This window comes from Staurois parvus, unplaced genomic scaffold, assembly GCF_062004578.1.
Source record: "Staurois parvus isolate SC_StPar_1 unplaced genomic scaffold, SC_StPar_1.0 ptg000289l, whole genome shotgun sequence".
In the NCBI taxonomy this organism is placed as follows: Eukaryota; Metazoa; Chordata; class Amphibia; order Anura; family Ranidae; genus Staurois; species Staurois parvus.
Window position 1 is genome coordinate 42,145 of NW_028318085.1, and position 12,856 is coordinate 55,000.

Genomic DNA, 12,856 nt, shown 5'->3' on the forward strand with positions numbered 1-12,856 from the left:
GGGCGGCAGGAGGACTGTTCCCGAAATAGATGAGACGTAATCAAATATTGATATCCATCAGACTCAATTCAGCCGGCACTGGGTGTAAGACACGCCATGGCCCTGCAGAACCACAAGCCTGCCGCAGTGTCCAGAATAGAATGTCCTGCTGTTGACCTGTACTGAACTCCAAACAGATACAATACATATATGGGAGCCTTTTTACCTGCCAAAACAATTTATATGTCTGTCCATCCAGTACTTAAAGCGGAGTTCCAGTGAAAATGTAAAAAAAAAAAAAGTCAGAAACAACAAAAACTTTTAAAAAGCAGCCACTCACCTGTCCTTGGCCGCCCTGTGTTCCCAGTGCCAGCATCTTGTGTGGGCACTTGGCTCTGACGGCATGCGGCTTCACAGCAGAGTGCCCACTGCGCATGCGCAAGTAGTGCTGCGCTTTCTGAATGGTCCCATAGTATTCTGGGACCTGTCACGTGTCCCAGAACACAACGGGGTGGGAGGGGGGAGGACAACTGCTGTTTCCGATTGCCTAGGTCAGGGGTAGGCAACCTGCGGCTCTCTAGCTGTTGTGGAACTACATTTCCCATGAGACACTGCAAAATTGACAGTTACAGCTACGACTTACAGAGGCATGATGGAACTTGTAGTCCTGCAACAGCTGGAGAGCCGCAGGTTGCCTACCCCTGGCCTAGGTGATCGCAGCGGAAGTAAGAGCGGGTACCTGTCAATTTTTGGGTACTTGCTCCCCCCCCCCGCCAAAGGTGCCAATCCTTAACGGAGAGCGGGGGACTGGTCATTAAAGTAGAACTTCCCCTTCTGGGTGGAGTCCTGCAACAGCTGGAGAGCAGCAGGTTGCCTACCCCTGGCCTAGGTGATCGCAGCGGAAGTGGGAGCGGGTACCTGTCAATTTTTGGGTACCTGCTCCCCCCCCAAAAGTGCCAATACTTAATGGAGAGTGGGGGACTGGTCATTAAAGCGGAACTTCCCCTTTTGGGTGGAGCACCGCTTTAAGCGGTATTAAAACCAAAATAAAAAATGTATTATATTGTAGCGTAACAATTATTAGATGTGGTGGCTGTTTAGTTTTCTTTTTTTTTAGGCTTTCATCTCTGTTTTCACCTGGTGATCTGGCCAATAGTAACACATATTCTGTATTAGTGAGACACCACTCTGGAGGAATGAGCTAGGACACAACAGCCTGGTCAGTCTGAGGGGGGTAGGATGGGAGTGTTAAATGTATTAGAAGATTTGAATAACAAACTGAAGACAAACTCCAGTTCATACTTTATAAATCCGTTACAGCACACAGTTTTTTTTTCCTTTTGGGATAAAGGTTTAACACGAATAAATAAAAGCTGATCAGTTTAACCACCTCCCGCCCGCCATATAGTACAATGACGTCGTCTCATTCTAACTGCAAATGCGTGGCTCCGGGAGCGCGGCGATCGGTGGTGTGCTGTGTCCTTCGGATACAGAGGATCACAGATCAACGGAAAGAGCCGAAGATGTCGGCTCGGTCATGTGATCAGCTGTGTCCAACCAATCACAGCTGATCTCATGTAAATAAGGAAGTGTCGGTTATCGGCATTTCTCTCCCCACGAGCTGTCACGCTGACACCTCGAGAGGAGAGGAGAGCTGGTAATCGGCATCCCTCAGAGGGGACATGTGCACTGATGATCAGTGTGCCCTGCTGATTAGTGTAGCCCCAGCAGTACCACCTGTCAGTGTCCAGCAGTGCCAGTTGTCAGTGCTCATCCATGCCACCTGCCAGTGCCCGGTGCCACATCAATGCCACATATCAGTGCCTACCAGTGCACATCAATGCCACATATCCGTGCCCATCTGAACTGCCTTTCAGTGTCACCTATCAGTGCCTACCAGTGCACATCAATGCCACATATCCGTGCCCATCTGAGCTGCCTTTCAGTGCCGCCCCTCAGTGCCAGCCAGTGCCGCCCCTCAGTGCCAGCCAGTGCCGCCCGCCAGTGCAGCCTATCAGTGCCATATATGAGTGCTGCCTTTCAGTGCCCATCAATGATGCCTGTCAATGCCCATCAAAACCCAGAGGTGATTAAATACCACCAAAAAAAAGCTCTGTTACAAAAAAATGATAAAAATTGCATATGGGTACAGTGTTGCATGACCGCGCAATTGTCATTCAAAGTGTGACAGCGCTGAAAGCTGGAAATTGGCCTGGACATGAAGGGGGTATAAGTGCCCGGTAGGCAAGTGGTTAATAGTGTACCCCACTGAACACACATCCTGTATTAGAGTGCACATGGAGGAGCACGGGGGCACCTTTGGACAGCAGTATTGTTAATCTGGGGGAAGAGAAGTGTTAGATGTACTAGCACAGTGGTGGGCAACCTTTTTATTCAACTGAGCCAAATCTCGCCAAAACCACGATTGAAATTTATTTTGAGAGCCACATTTTTAAAACTGAAAATACATAGGATGGTACACTGTTTTTAGTTTCAATAAGTTTTTATAGTAATTCATCCCCCATATAGTAATTCATCCCCCATATAGTAATTCATCCCCCAAAGTAATTCATCGCCCAAAGTAATTCATCCCCCATATAGTAATTCATCCCCCCATATAGTAATTCATCCCCCCATATAGTAATTCATCCCCCCAAATAGTAATTCATCCCCCCATATAGTAATTCATCCCCCCATATAGTAATTCATCCCCCCTATAGTAATTCATCCCCCCTATAGTAATTCATCCCCCCTATAGTAATTCATCCCCCATATAGTAATTCATCCCCCCTATAGTAATTCATCCCCCATATAGTAATTCATCCCCCATATTAATTCATCCCTCATATAGTAGTAGTAAGTAAGTAGCAAGTAGTAAGCCAAGTCCCCCCTGTGTCAATTCACTTACCTTTGCTCCGCGCGTTCCTCTCGCCATGTTCCCGCGCCATTCCGGTCTTCAGGGCGGACTGTGAGAGGAGCCTAGCTCCTCTCACGTTCGTCACGCTGCCCCGCCTACACACATCCTGACAGCCAATCACTGGCTATCAGGACGTGAGTGGCAGCGAGACTGGCCAATCATTGCATTTGAGTGCGCTGCCCTGGCTGTTTTTTTTTTGGATCACGCTGCAGAGTCCCTGCCGCCCGAGAGGAGGGAGGGGAGTGGGCGCCCGGCACACAAGAGCCGCATTAAAGCGTGTAAGGAGCCGCATGTGGCTCGCGAGCCGCGGCTTGCCGACCACTGTACTAGCAGATTTAGATACGCTGAAAAATTGAAAACCTCCAGCTGACACTTTTACGCAGTTACAGTGTTACATGGTTTGTCTCAGCCATGGAAACTGATACTTTCTCCTGGAGCACTTGAATGTCTGAAAAACAGCTGGCTAAATCACTAGATGAAAATAGAAGAAAGAAAGCCTAAAAAAGAAAACAAATACAATCATCACATCTAAGAATTGGTAAGCTGCAATATAATAAATGTTTGCTTTTGGGTTGATTACTGCTTCAGCTTTACACAGCACAGTTGGGGATCAGATCTTTCTCGGCTATAGTTTCACTGACAGGTCTCCTCCCCACTCCCATTCTGTGGTGGGACAATTAAAGGAGATGCTGCACTCCGATGAGCTCAAAGTGGTTGTAATGGCTGAAGGCTTTTTACCTTCATACATTCTATGCATGAAGGTAAAAAACCTTCTGTGTGCAGCAGCCTCCCCAATACCTACCTGAGCCACATTTCCATCCAGTGATGTGAACAAGACCCTCGGCTGTCCCGGGTCTCTCCCTTCTCATTGGTTGAGATAGCAGCAGGAGTCACTTACAGCCAGTGAACCAATGAGGAGAAAGTGGGGGGTGGGCCAAGTCGCATCTGTGTGAATAGACACACAGAGCAGTGGCTTGGGAGCAAGCCCGCTCAGGTGCCCCCATAGGAAGCTGCTTGCTGTGGGGGAACTTGGCAGAAGGGAGGGGCCAGGAGCGCTGGCAAAGGACCCAAAAAGAGGAGGATCAAGGCTGTTCTGTGCAAAACCACTCCACAAAGCAGATATGTATGACATGTTTATTATAAAAAAAAAAAAAATCTGCCTTTACAAATCACTTCAACTCTGTCACTCTACCGCCTTCTCCTATCAGCATGCTCTTTGCACTGCAGCATAACCTAGCTAGCTGCACGCGGTCCCGATCATGTGATCACTGATTGGCCAATCAGTGATCACATGCAGAGTAGTAAGCAAGATGTCACTTGTGACATCATTGCTTACTATGTGTGAAATCTGTGAATGATCACAGAGGTCACATGGTACAAGGCTATTCACAACAGCCTTGTACCATGTGACAAGCTGTGAGCAATCACAGATCACTAAATAGTTCTCAATGGCTGTAAGAATGCAGCCAGAGAGAAGGAGAAATGACTGCTTTTACATCCTTTATGGGTGTAAAAGTATTCAGTGTAAAAAAAAAAAAAAAAACTTCATCATCCCCCACAAGTAGTACAGTGTCACCATGGTGACACTGTACTGCTAGGGTGACAGTATGTAAAAAAAAAAAATATATTAATAAAAAATATAAAAAAATTAAAGAAATGTTTAAAAATTATCATTTGTGGTTATAAACTAATTTAGGTTATTTATTTTTTAATAAAAATATAATGGAATAAATGTTGGCCAAGATTTATGATGAAATACTATTTATTTGCAAAATTTTATAAGAAAAACACTTTTCAAAATTGTTGGACATTTAAATTTACATAGCAAAAAAAAAAAAAAATCCCAGTGGTGAATAAATACCACCAAAATAAAGCTTTATCTGTCTCAAACAAATGCTAAAAAATTCATATGGGTACAGTGTTGCATGACCGCGCAATTGTCATTCAAAGTGTGATAGTGCTGAAAGCTGAAAATTGGCCTGGGCAGGAAGGGGGTGAGAGTGTCCGGACTGGAAGTGGTTAATCCACTGCAAGCCTGCAGTTCCGGTTTCGACCGCCTAGGTGATGTCCTTTCCTATATCCCAGGAGACCTTTAGTTTCCTGTAATCGTGGGACTTGGAAACCGGAAATGACGCGAATCGGAGGTGTTTCAACCATTGTTTTGGCAACCTGTACTGCACGCGTCGCGCCGAGCAGTGTCTGTACTGCACATGCAAGAACAATGTGCCGGGATAGCCAGCAGCACGATTCCAGTAAATAAATACCTGTGGGCTTCAGATGCCCACAGCCATCATGGTGCCTGCCTGCTTCCAAGATCCTGGTAAATGTTTAAGAATTTCTAAGTAATTACAATGCTTTTACTATTGAATTATTCCAATTGTTAATGCGATCTGAAAGGTCATCGTGGATCTGCTTTGAACAAAAATGTATTAGGGCAGTGGTTCTCAAGCTTCCTAATGCCGTGACCCTTTAATACAGTTCCTCATGTTGTGGTGACCCCCAACCATAAAATTATTTACCCAGTAATTATAATTCATGAGTGTCATTTTACCTCCAATACTGCTGCTTTCAACACAGTAGCTGCTTTCAACAGAGTAGCTGCTTTCAACACAGCAGCTGCTTTCTACACAGCAGCTGCTCTTTAAACATCAGAAATATGTGTTTTCCAATGGTCTTAGGCGACCCCTGTGAAAGGGTCGTTCGACCCCCAAAGGTTGAGAACCACTGTATTAGGGGGACTGGAGCTCCGCTTTAACGATCATTCGAAAAAAAATGCCAGAACTGCCCCCCACCATCCTCTCTACCAGGCAGTATTTAGGGGAGTCCTCTACCCTTCTAGGGACCAGCGATTTCTGCAGTACTGTGCATGAGCTTGCTCCATACATAGAGGTCAATGGCCCCTCCAGTCCCTTTAGTAAGCAAGGGATGTCATTCTTTAGGTGCATTATTTTCCATTACTGCCACATGGCTGGTACTGCAGAGGTTGCGGTCTCCCAAATACCGTGAATATCGCACACGTGTTATCAGGTCAGCAATGACAGCCCCTCTATTATCTCACACCTGTGATTTTTTTTGTAAAAAAAATCTATTAGACACTTATTTCTGTGCATTTATTCTTTCTTTAAACCTAAACTCCAGCTTTCTGTTTTCCCACCTTTGTAGCGGGCGTGTACTGTGCTGAAGCGGATCTCTCCCTGCAATCTTGAATCTCCGTGATAGAACTCTTTGAAGCTGCAGCAGCTCTCCTGAATCGGCCTTCAATTCCGGTCTATAACAACTTCAGACATTCATCAATCCCGTCTCCTCCTGATCCATACAGTTGTTAGAGAACCAGAACTCAGCCTGCGCAACCTTCTGAACCAATATTATAATCCAAGGGCGTAAATCCAAAAACGGTTATAAAAATGGCGGCCCGCTACACTGCTTGTGTTATCGCCGTACCTGGTGTCCAACATGTAACTAAATAAATGCAGCGCTACCGATCTACGAGTACGTGTGAATATATCCTGATGATACAAACATCAACTTAACCCCTTCACACCTAAGGGTAAAACAAATCTAAATGCCTAAGCACAATTGTGCAACGTTGACATGTGTTAGTAAAACCGCACATATCAGAACAACTACTTTGTACATCCAGGTGGATTATACCGCGTTTTTTTCAGGACAAAAATTGGGCTTTCATTTGGTGGTAAATGGTAATGGACAGCTGCTGTTTTTTTTTCATTATCAAAGGAAAACTGGCCCAAAATAGCAGAAAAAAAATATATATAATTTTTTTTATTTAGCTGTGTGTTTCTTGTTACTACCATAACCTACCAGGAAAGAACAACCCAAAATACATTCTCCAGCTCTTGACGATCGCAAAGATACCATATATGTGTATGTTATTTGTTGTCTGTACCCGTAGTACAGCCCAGAAACAATAGTGCACATTTAGTGTTGTTTTGTTTTTTTTTGTTTTTTTACCGAAAACACACTGACACCAATTTTTTTTAAATCCTGACCTTTGACCCTGACCTTGCCCCAAACACTAACCTTGGCACTAAACTAGATCAAACCTTGATCTAGGTATTTTTTCTTTATTTTTTATAATATTTATCTTTCTTTTTTCTTTTTTACAAACATTTTTTTTTCTCTCTATGCCAGGAGCTAGAGAGATACAATGTATTTATCTTCTCCATTCATAGAGAGAAAAAAGCAAGGGGGCTGGGCTGCACAGTGACTGATCACTGTGATAGCCAAATCAGAGGCTATCACAACGATCATGTGACCCGGAATCGGGAGTCCTGGGTCCCAATCGTTAGAACGGGACCCGGGGCTCTCAGTGACACCACGGTCTTTGTGCTGGGAGCACGCTGTACGGCGCCCCCCCAGCACAAAGACAAGTACGCAAATATGCGTCCCAGCGGAAAAAAGCCCAGTTCTGTGAGACCACATATTTGTGTTACGTCGGCGCCAAAGGGTTAAATACATCTAGTAGTAAGTCCAAAACCCACAATTACAGTGACCACTGAAACATGTGCTCCTGTATTAGACCACAATACTAGTCCACAGTGCATACGGTGAAAACGCACTCCTCTCGTGGCGATTCATTGCTCATATGGTGCACTCCTGTCCTGAGACAGTCCAAACCAGGGCATGCATAAGGGGGTACCACCAGTCCTCCAGGGCAGCAGGGGGACCCAGACCGCTGGGTGAATCAGATGTGGGCAGGGAGGGTGATCGGCACGGTGGGGGGGCAGTTACTGAAACCGATCCCCTGTATGGCGCTCTCTGCAGCAGCTGAATGCTGGCTTCTTCTCCTCTCCCTCCTGCTGGCTTTCAGCTGCTGCAGAGAGAACCATACAGGGGATCATTTCCAGTAATTGCCCCGCACAGCTCCCATCACCCTCCCCGTGCAATATATGTTTTCTCCTGCTGCCCAGGTACCCCAGTGTGCCCCCATCCCTGCAGTGCTGCCGGCTTCCCTCCTCTCCTTCCCACCGGCAGCAGCAAGCACACAGCAGGATCCTTCAGGATGGAGAGTGTGGGAAGGGTCCAGTAATTATGTCACATTTAACTTCTTTTCCAGAATGAACACAATGAGCAATCAGTACTGACCACTCACTGTGCTCATTCATAACTAAAGCAAAGTAAGCTGTGATTTTTTTGGGGAGCGGAGTGGGGGCCCTGTGATTTTGGCTGTATGGGGGCCCCCGTGGTTTCTAACAGCAGCTTCAGGGATAATCAGAAGATAATGGGCTCTTCTATTGGTCTCCACAGGTAAGCAGCAAGCACACAGCAGGATCCTTCAGGATGGAGAGTGTGGGAAGGGTCCGGTAAATATGTCCCATTTACCTTCCTTTCCTGAATGAACACAATGAGTAATCAGTACCGACCACTCACTGTGTTCATTCATAACTAAAGCATAGTAAGCTGTGTTTTTTGGGGGGGGGGGGCGGAGTGGGGGCCCTGTGATTTTGGCTGTATGGGGGCCCCGTGGTTTCTAACAGCAGCCCTGCTCTACACTGCTCACCTTGCAGCAACAATCTCGGTATTAGAATGAAGTCAGTGCACGAGTCACCTTCAGGGATAATCAGAAGATAATGGGCTCTTCTATTGGTCTCCACAGGTAAGCAGCTCATCAATGCTTCCCATCCACTCAAACGGTACATATAAAGATGAAGCCTCTCATAGTGCTTGCTGACATCTTTATTGTAAAAATGTAGGCATAAAAACACTCACATGTTAACTCTCTAGCACACATACAGTACAGACAATATAAAAGCTGCCACATCCACACAAAAAGCCAAGCTCAGCGCTCACTGGGTGCAATCCACACCTGTCCCACTGCGGTTGGTCGGCTTCCCCTGCTCTCCAAGCTTGATCGTAGCGTGAGGACGTCACCAGTAAGAACTCCGCTCCTTCACGTGTATTGTCCAATGCTGGACTTCAACACAGAAAGTCATGCCAGACGGCATGCGAGAAGGGGCAGAGCTCTTACTAGTGACGTCATCATGCTACCACCAATCTTGGAAAGTAGGGGGGCCCGCTAACATTAGTGGGACAGGTGTGGATTGAACCCGAGTGCTGAGCTCAGCTTTTTATGAGGATGTGGCAGCTTTGATTTAGTTTATATATGCGCTAAGAGTTTACATATGTGAGTGTTTTTAGAATAAATATGTCAGTAAGCACTGACTGACCGTACCGTGTGAGTGAATGAGAAGCCCTGGTGAGCTGCTTACCTGTGGAAACCAATAAATGGAGTCTATTGTCTTGTGATTATCCCTGGAGGGGACTCACACACTTTCTGACTTCATTCTAATATTGAGGTCGTTGAAGAGCAGTTTGGAGTGTCACCGGGGGGGGGGGGGGGGGGGTACTGTGGACTAATATTGTGTTCTTACACACAAGCACATTATTCAGTGGTCACTGTGGCATTGTGATTATGGATTTTGGACTTCTTACTTGATATATTAATGTTATGTTTGCATTACTGTGATATAATTGCACTTATTCATGGACTGATAGCAACGCACACTTTTAGTTATATGTATATGTTAGTTATATGTACTCTATATACAGTCATTGCCCACCTCTCACAGCTACTCGCTTTTCTACCTTCAATCATTTACCTCTCACAGCTACTAGCCTTTCTACCTTCAATCATTTACCTCTCACAGCTACTAGCTTTTCTACCTTCAATCATTTAGGCCCCAAGCATTATATGAAAGAACACATTCCTGCTGTCCCTTTAGACATGCATACTCAAGAAAATCAAGCAGCATGCATGTCTAAAGAGATGCCAGGGATGTCTTCTTTAAGGCTTGGTTCACACTATTGGGGGCCATGTGGCCAGTGTTTACTCAAACATGGGGCTGCTGTGCCATGTTTCCCATATGAAAAAGATACATGCACCTTTTTAAAAACACAGCTGGAAGGAAACTGCATGGTCAAGAAGTTTCCCTGCAGTTCGCACACCTGCAAACGTGCTGTGGGCTAAGATGCGTGGGAGTGCCATTCAGAATGAATGGCAGCCACGCGCATTTCACAAGAGCAGTGCAATTCAGCTGCGGGTGCAGGAACAGGCGCAATTCCCTCGCCCGCAAGTATGAACCTAGCCTAATAGAACACTCTTGAAAGAAGCGTGCTACATGAAAGATGCTTACAGAAGCTTGCCAGTGTCTTCCACCAAATTCAGAGCAAAAGGCTAACAGACAGACCCGATGAGGATTTTGGGGGTAGGGGTTATTATAGGTGTACATTACACTTCAGCTTTAATTTCCAACCCCCAATAGCTGCAATTTTGGCCAGGCTGTGGATGTGCTAGCACTGGCTACTCAGTGAGGGAAAGACTGGGTGACACTGTAGTCTGTGCTCCATAAACAGTGTCCTTGGGAATTGCATGATTTAAGCGGAGGTGATCAGACAGTAAAAAGTTTTGATGTGACTACAAAATACTATAATGACTTGGCAGTGGCGTCCCTAGGCAGGTGCGGGGGGTGCGCGACGCACCAGGTGACACCTATCACACAGGGTGACACCGGACCCACTCCATGAAAAGGTACGTTTTAAAGCAAGCCAACGATCCCTGCAGGATGGACCGGATCTGCGGATTGAGCATGATGGATCGGAATCTGATCCATTATGTTCCCCAATCCGCAGATCCGATCCATCCTGCGGGGATCGTTGGCTTGCTTTAAAACTTACCTTTTCGTGAAGCTCTTGGAGAGATCAGTTAACCCCGTACAGCTTGCAAGCCGACGATCCCCGCAGGATGGATCGGATCTGCGGATTGGGGAGCATAATGGATTGGACTCCGATCCATTATGCTCAATCTACAGATCCGATCCATCCTGCGGGGATCGTCGGAGGGGTGACACCGAGTGTTATCGCACCGGGTAACACCAACCCTAGGGACGCCCCTGTGACTTGGTTATCCTAACAACTGTGTACTTATATTTCTGAAAACAATTGGTACCTCAAATTTTTGCCGAAGCTCTTCATTTCCTTCCTCTCCCTCAGGTGGCACGGGCACATTGAAATACTCCCCTTCTTCCTGGCTCAGTAACTTGAACCTTAAAAGAATTTGATTCAAAGAATATAACAATAATAGTGGGAAAGTGACATTTAACAGACAAAAGATTTATTTCACTTCTGGTCCTGACATACAATCTCTCACATTTATTTATTTCAGGTACTTATATAGCGCCGTCAATTTACGCAGCACTTTACATATATATTGTACATTCACATCAGTCCCTAACCCTCAAGGGGCGTACAATCTAAGGTTCCTAACTCACATTCATACATACACATACTAGGGACAATTTAGACAGGATCCAATTAACCTACCAGCATGTCTTTGAAAAGAAATACATTTTATTTACATTAGGAATGGACATAAACAGGATAACTGACCCAGTTGTTGGCTTCCTCTCTCTTACAAAAAATGCCAATGTGCATGTGCGCATGCAACTCCAGCAATCACCTGGGGCCACTTCATCCACTGGTACACCAGTGCTGCTTATAAATGGTGGCCAAAGATTAAAATATTACATTTGCAGGTTCTTCTTTAAAAAGTAGCCGTTGAGATATATCTGATAAAACCTTAGATTGTACGCCCCTTGAGGGTTAGGGAGTGATGTGAATGTAACAATATATATGTAAAGCTCTGCGTAAATTGATGGCGCTATATAAGTACCTGAAATAAAGAAACCAAGTTTGTATAAAATGTTGGTGTCTAACAAATGAAGAAAAATAATGGATAATAAGAAGACCACAAATATATCTCCAGCTCTTTCGTAAAAATATTAAAACCAGCGTGGTTAAAGGACAAGCATGCCCTTATATTGTTCTTTGTGGCCTGGAGACTGATGGGACAGGAAGGAGAAGAAAAGACTAGACAGGCTCGTGTATGATGACAAGCCTGGACTACAATGGAGTACAATGATTTCCTGGAGACATGGCCGATAACTGCGTTTATGCGTCGTGGAGCTGAACAGGATATGAAAATTTGGAAGACGGTGTTGGACAAGATTAAAAGACCACTGCAGCGGAAAAACACAGCACAATGATTAAAAATCCTGCTGTTCCTAGGTCAACGGATATCTGCTCTTCTGTAGTCAAGCAAGTAGATCAACTGTTTCAGACAGACCATTATCTAAACGGCTCTGCAGGCTTTTTGGTTCAAAACTAGGCCGGAGTAAGATCTGAAAGGAAATCTATACTAAGAAAAGCATAGAGGCAGCCACTCCTGACCTCCCGATAAAGCGAACTGCCTGGATGTCTCTGGCTCCAATACTGAACTAGAACAAGAAAGCAAAATCAGAAATCTTGATCTGCATACTTCTCCTGGGCTAGTGACTCTGAAGACAGAGGATCTGCATGGCCAACAGGTAACAAGCAGAAGTGCAAACAGCAGTGGGAATCCCCATCTTTGACGAGAGTTTGGCTTGAAAAGGATGCAGGAACTGAATCTCTATCACTACCTCCATTGACACTTTAAACAGGCCTGGTTGTGCTGATACAATCACAGAGAACAGAGTTCTGCTACTAAAACCAGAGCCACGGCCGCATTACAAAAGAAACTGTAAAACAGGCCATAGATTATGCAATTTTCTTTCCATCCACCAGGGGTGAAAGGAAAGAAAATTGCTCGATTTCCCCATCAACACACTCAGTGTTGATGGAGGAAACTCTCCTGCAGAGCTACTGCACACATGGAAGAACAATATATTTGAAATATATTTTAAAAATATTCTTCCCAAATATATTGACATATATTTGAAATACTACAATTTTGGCGGTATTCAATATATTTCAAAATCTGTTACAGCATTTGTTGCTATGTGTTTCTGCTTTCAGCTGCTTTAAAAAAAAAGCACCGATCTGCCTGGATCAAGCTTCAAAAGTAGCTCCAAAATGTTTTTGAGCTTCAAGCTTTTTGGAGGGGAGATGTGAACCACCACTATAGAG

The 12,856-nt window shown here is 45.1% G+C and overlaps 1 protein-coding gene and 1 long non-coding RNA gene across 2 annotated transcripts in view; one reads left to right on the top strand and one right to left on the bottom strand.

The window, feature by feature from the left end:
• The window catches only part of PRKCB (protein kinase C beta), a 348,363-nt gene that overhangs the window by 40,022 nt on the left and 295,485 nt on the right, over nucleotides 1-12,856 (bottom strand). The window contains exon 8 of the mRNA XM_089682410.1: nucleotides 10,860-10,956. Coding sequence (XP_089538536.1) covers nucleotides 10,860-10,956 — 97 coding nt within the window. The remainder of the gene's footprint in view (nucleotides 1-10,859; nucleotides 10,957-12,856) is intronic.
• Nucleotides 4,972-6,378, top strand: LOC149458278 (uncharacterized). The gene is made up of 2 exons (XR_016313474.1): nucleotides 4,972-5,216; nucleotides 6,059-6,378. It is a non-coding gene; the product is annotated as an uncharacterized LOC149458278 (long non-coding RNA).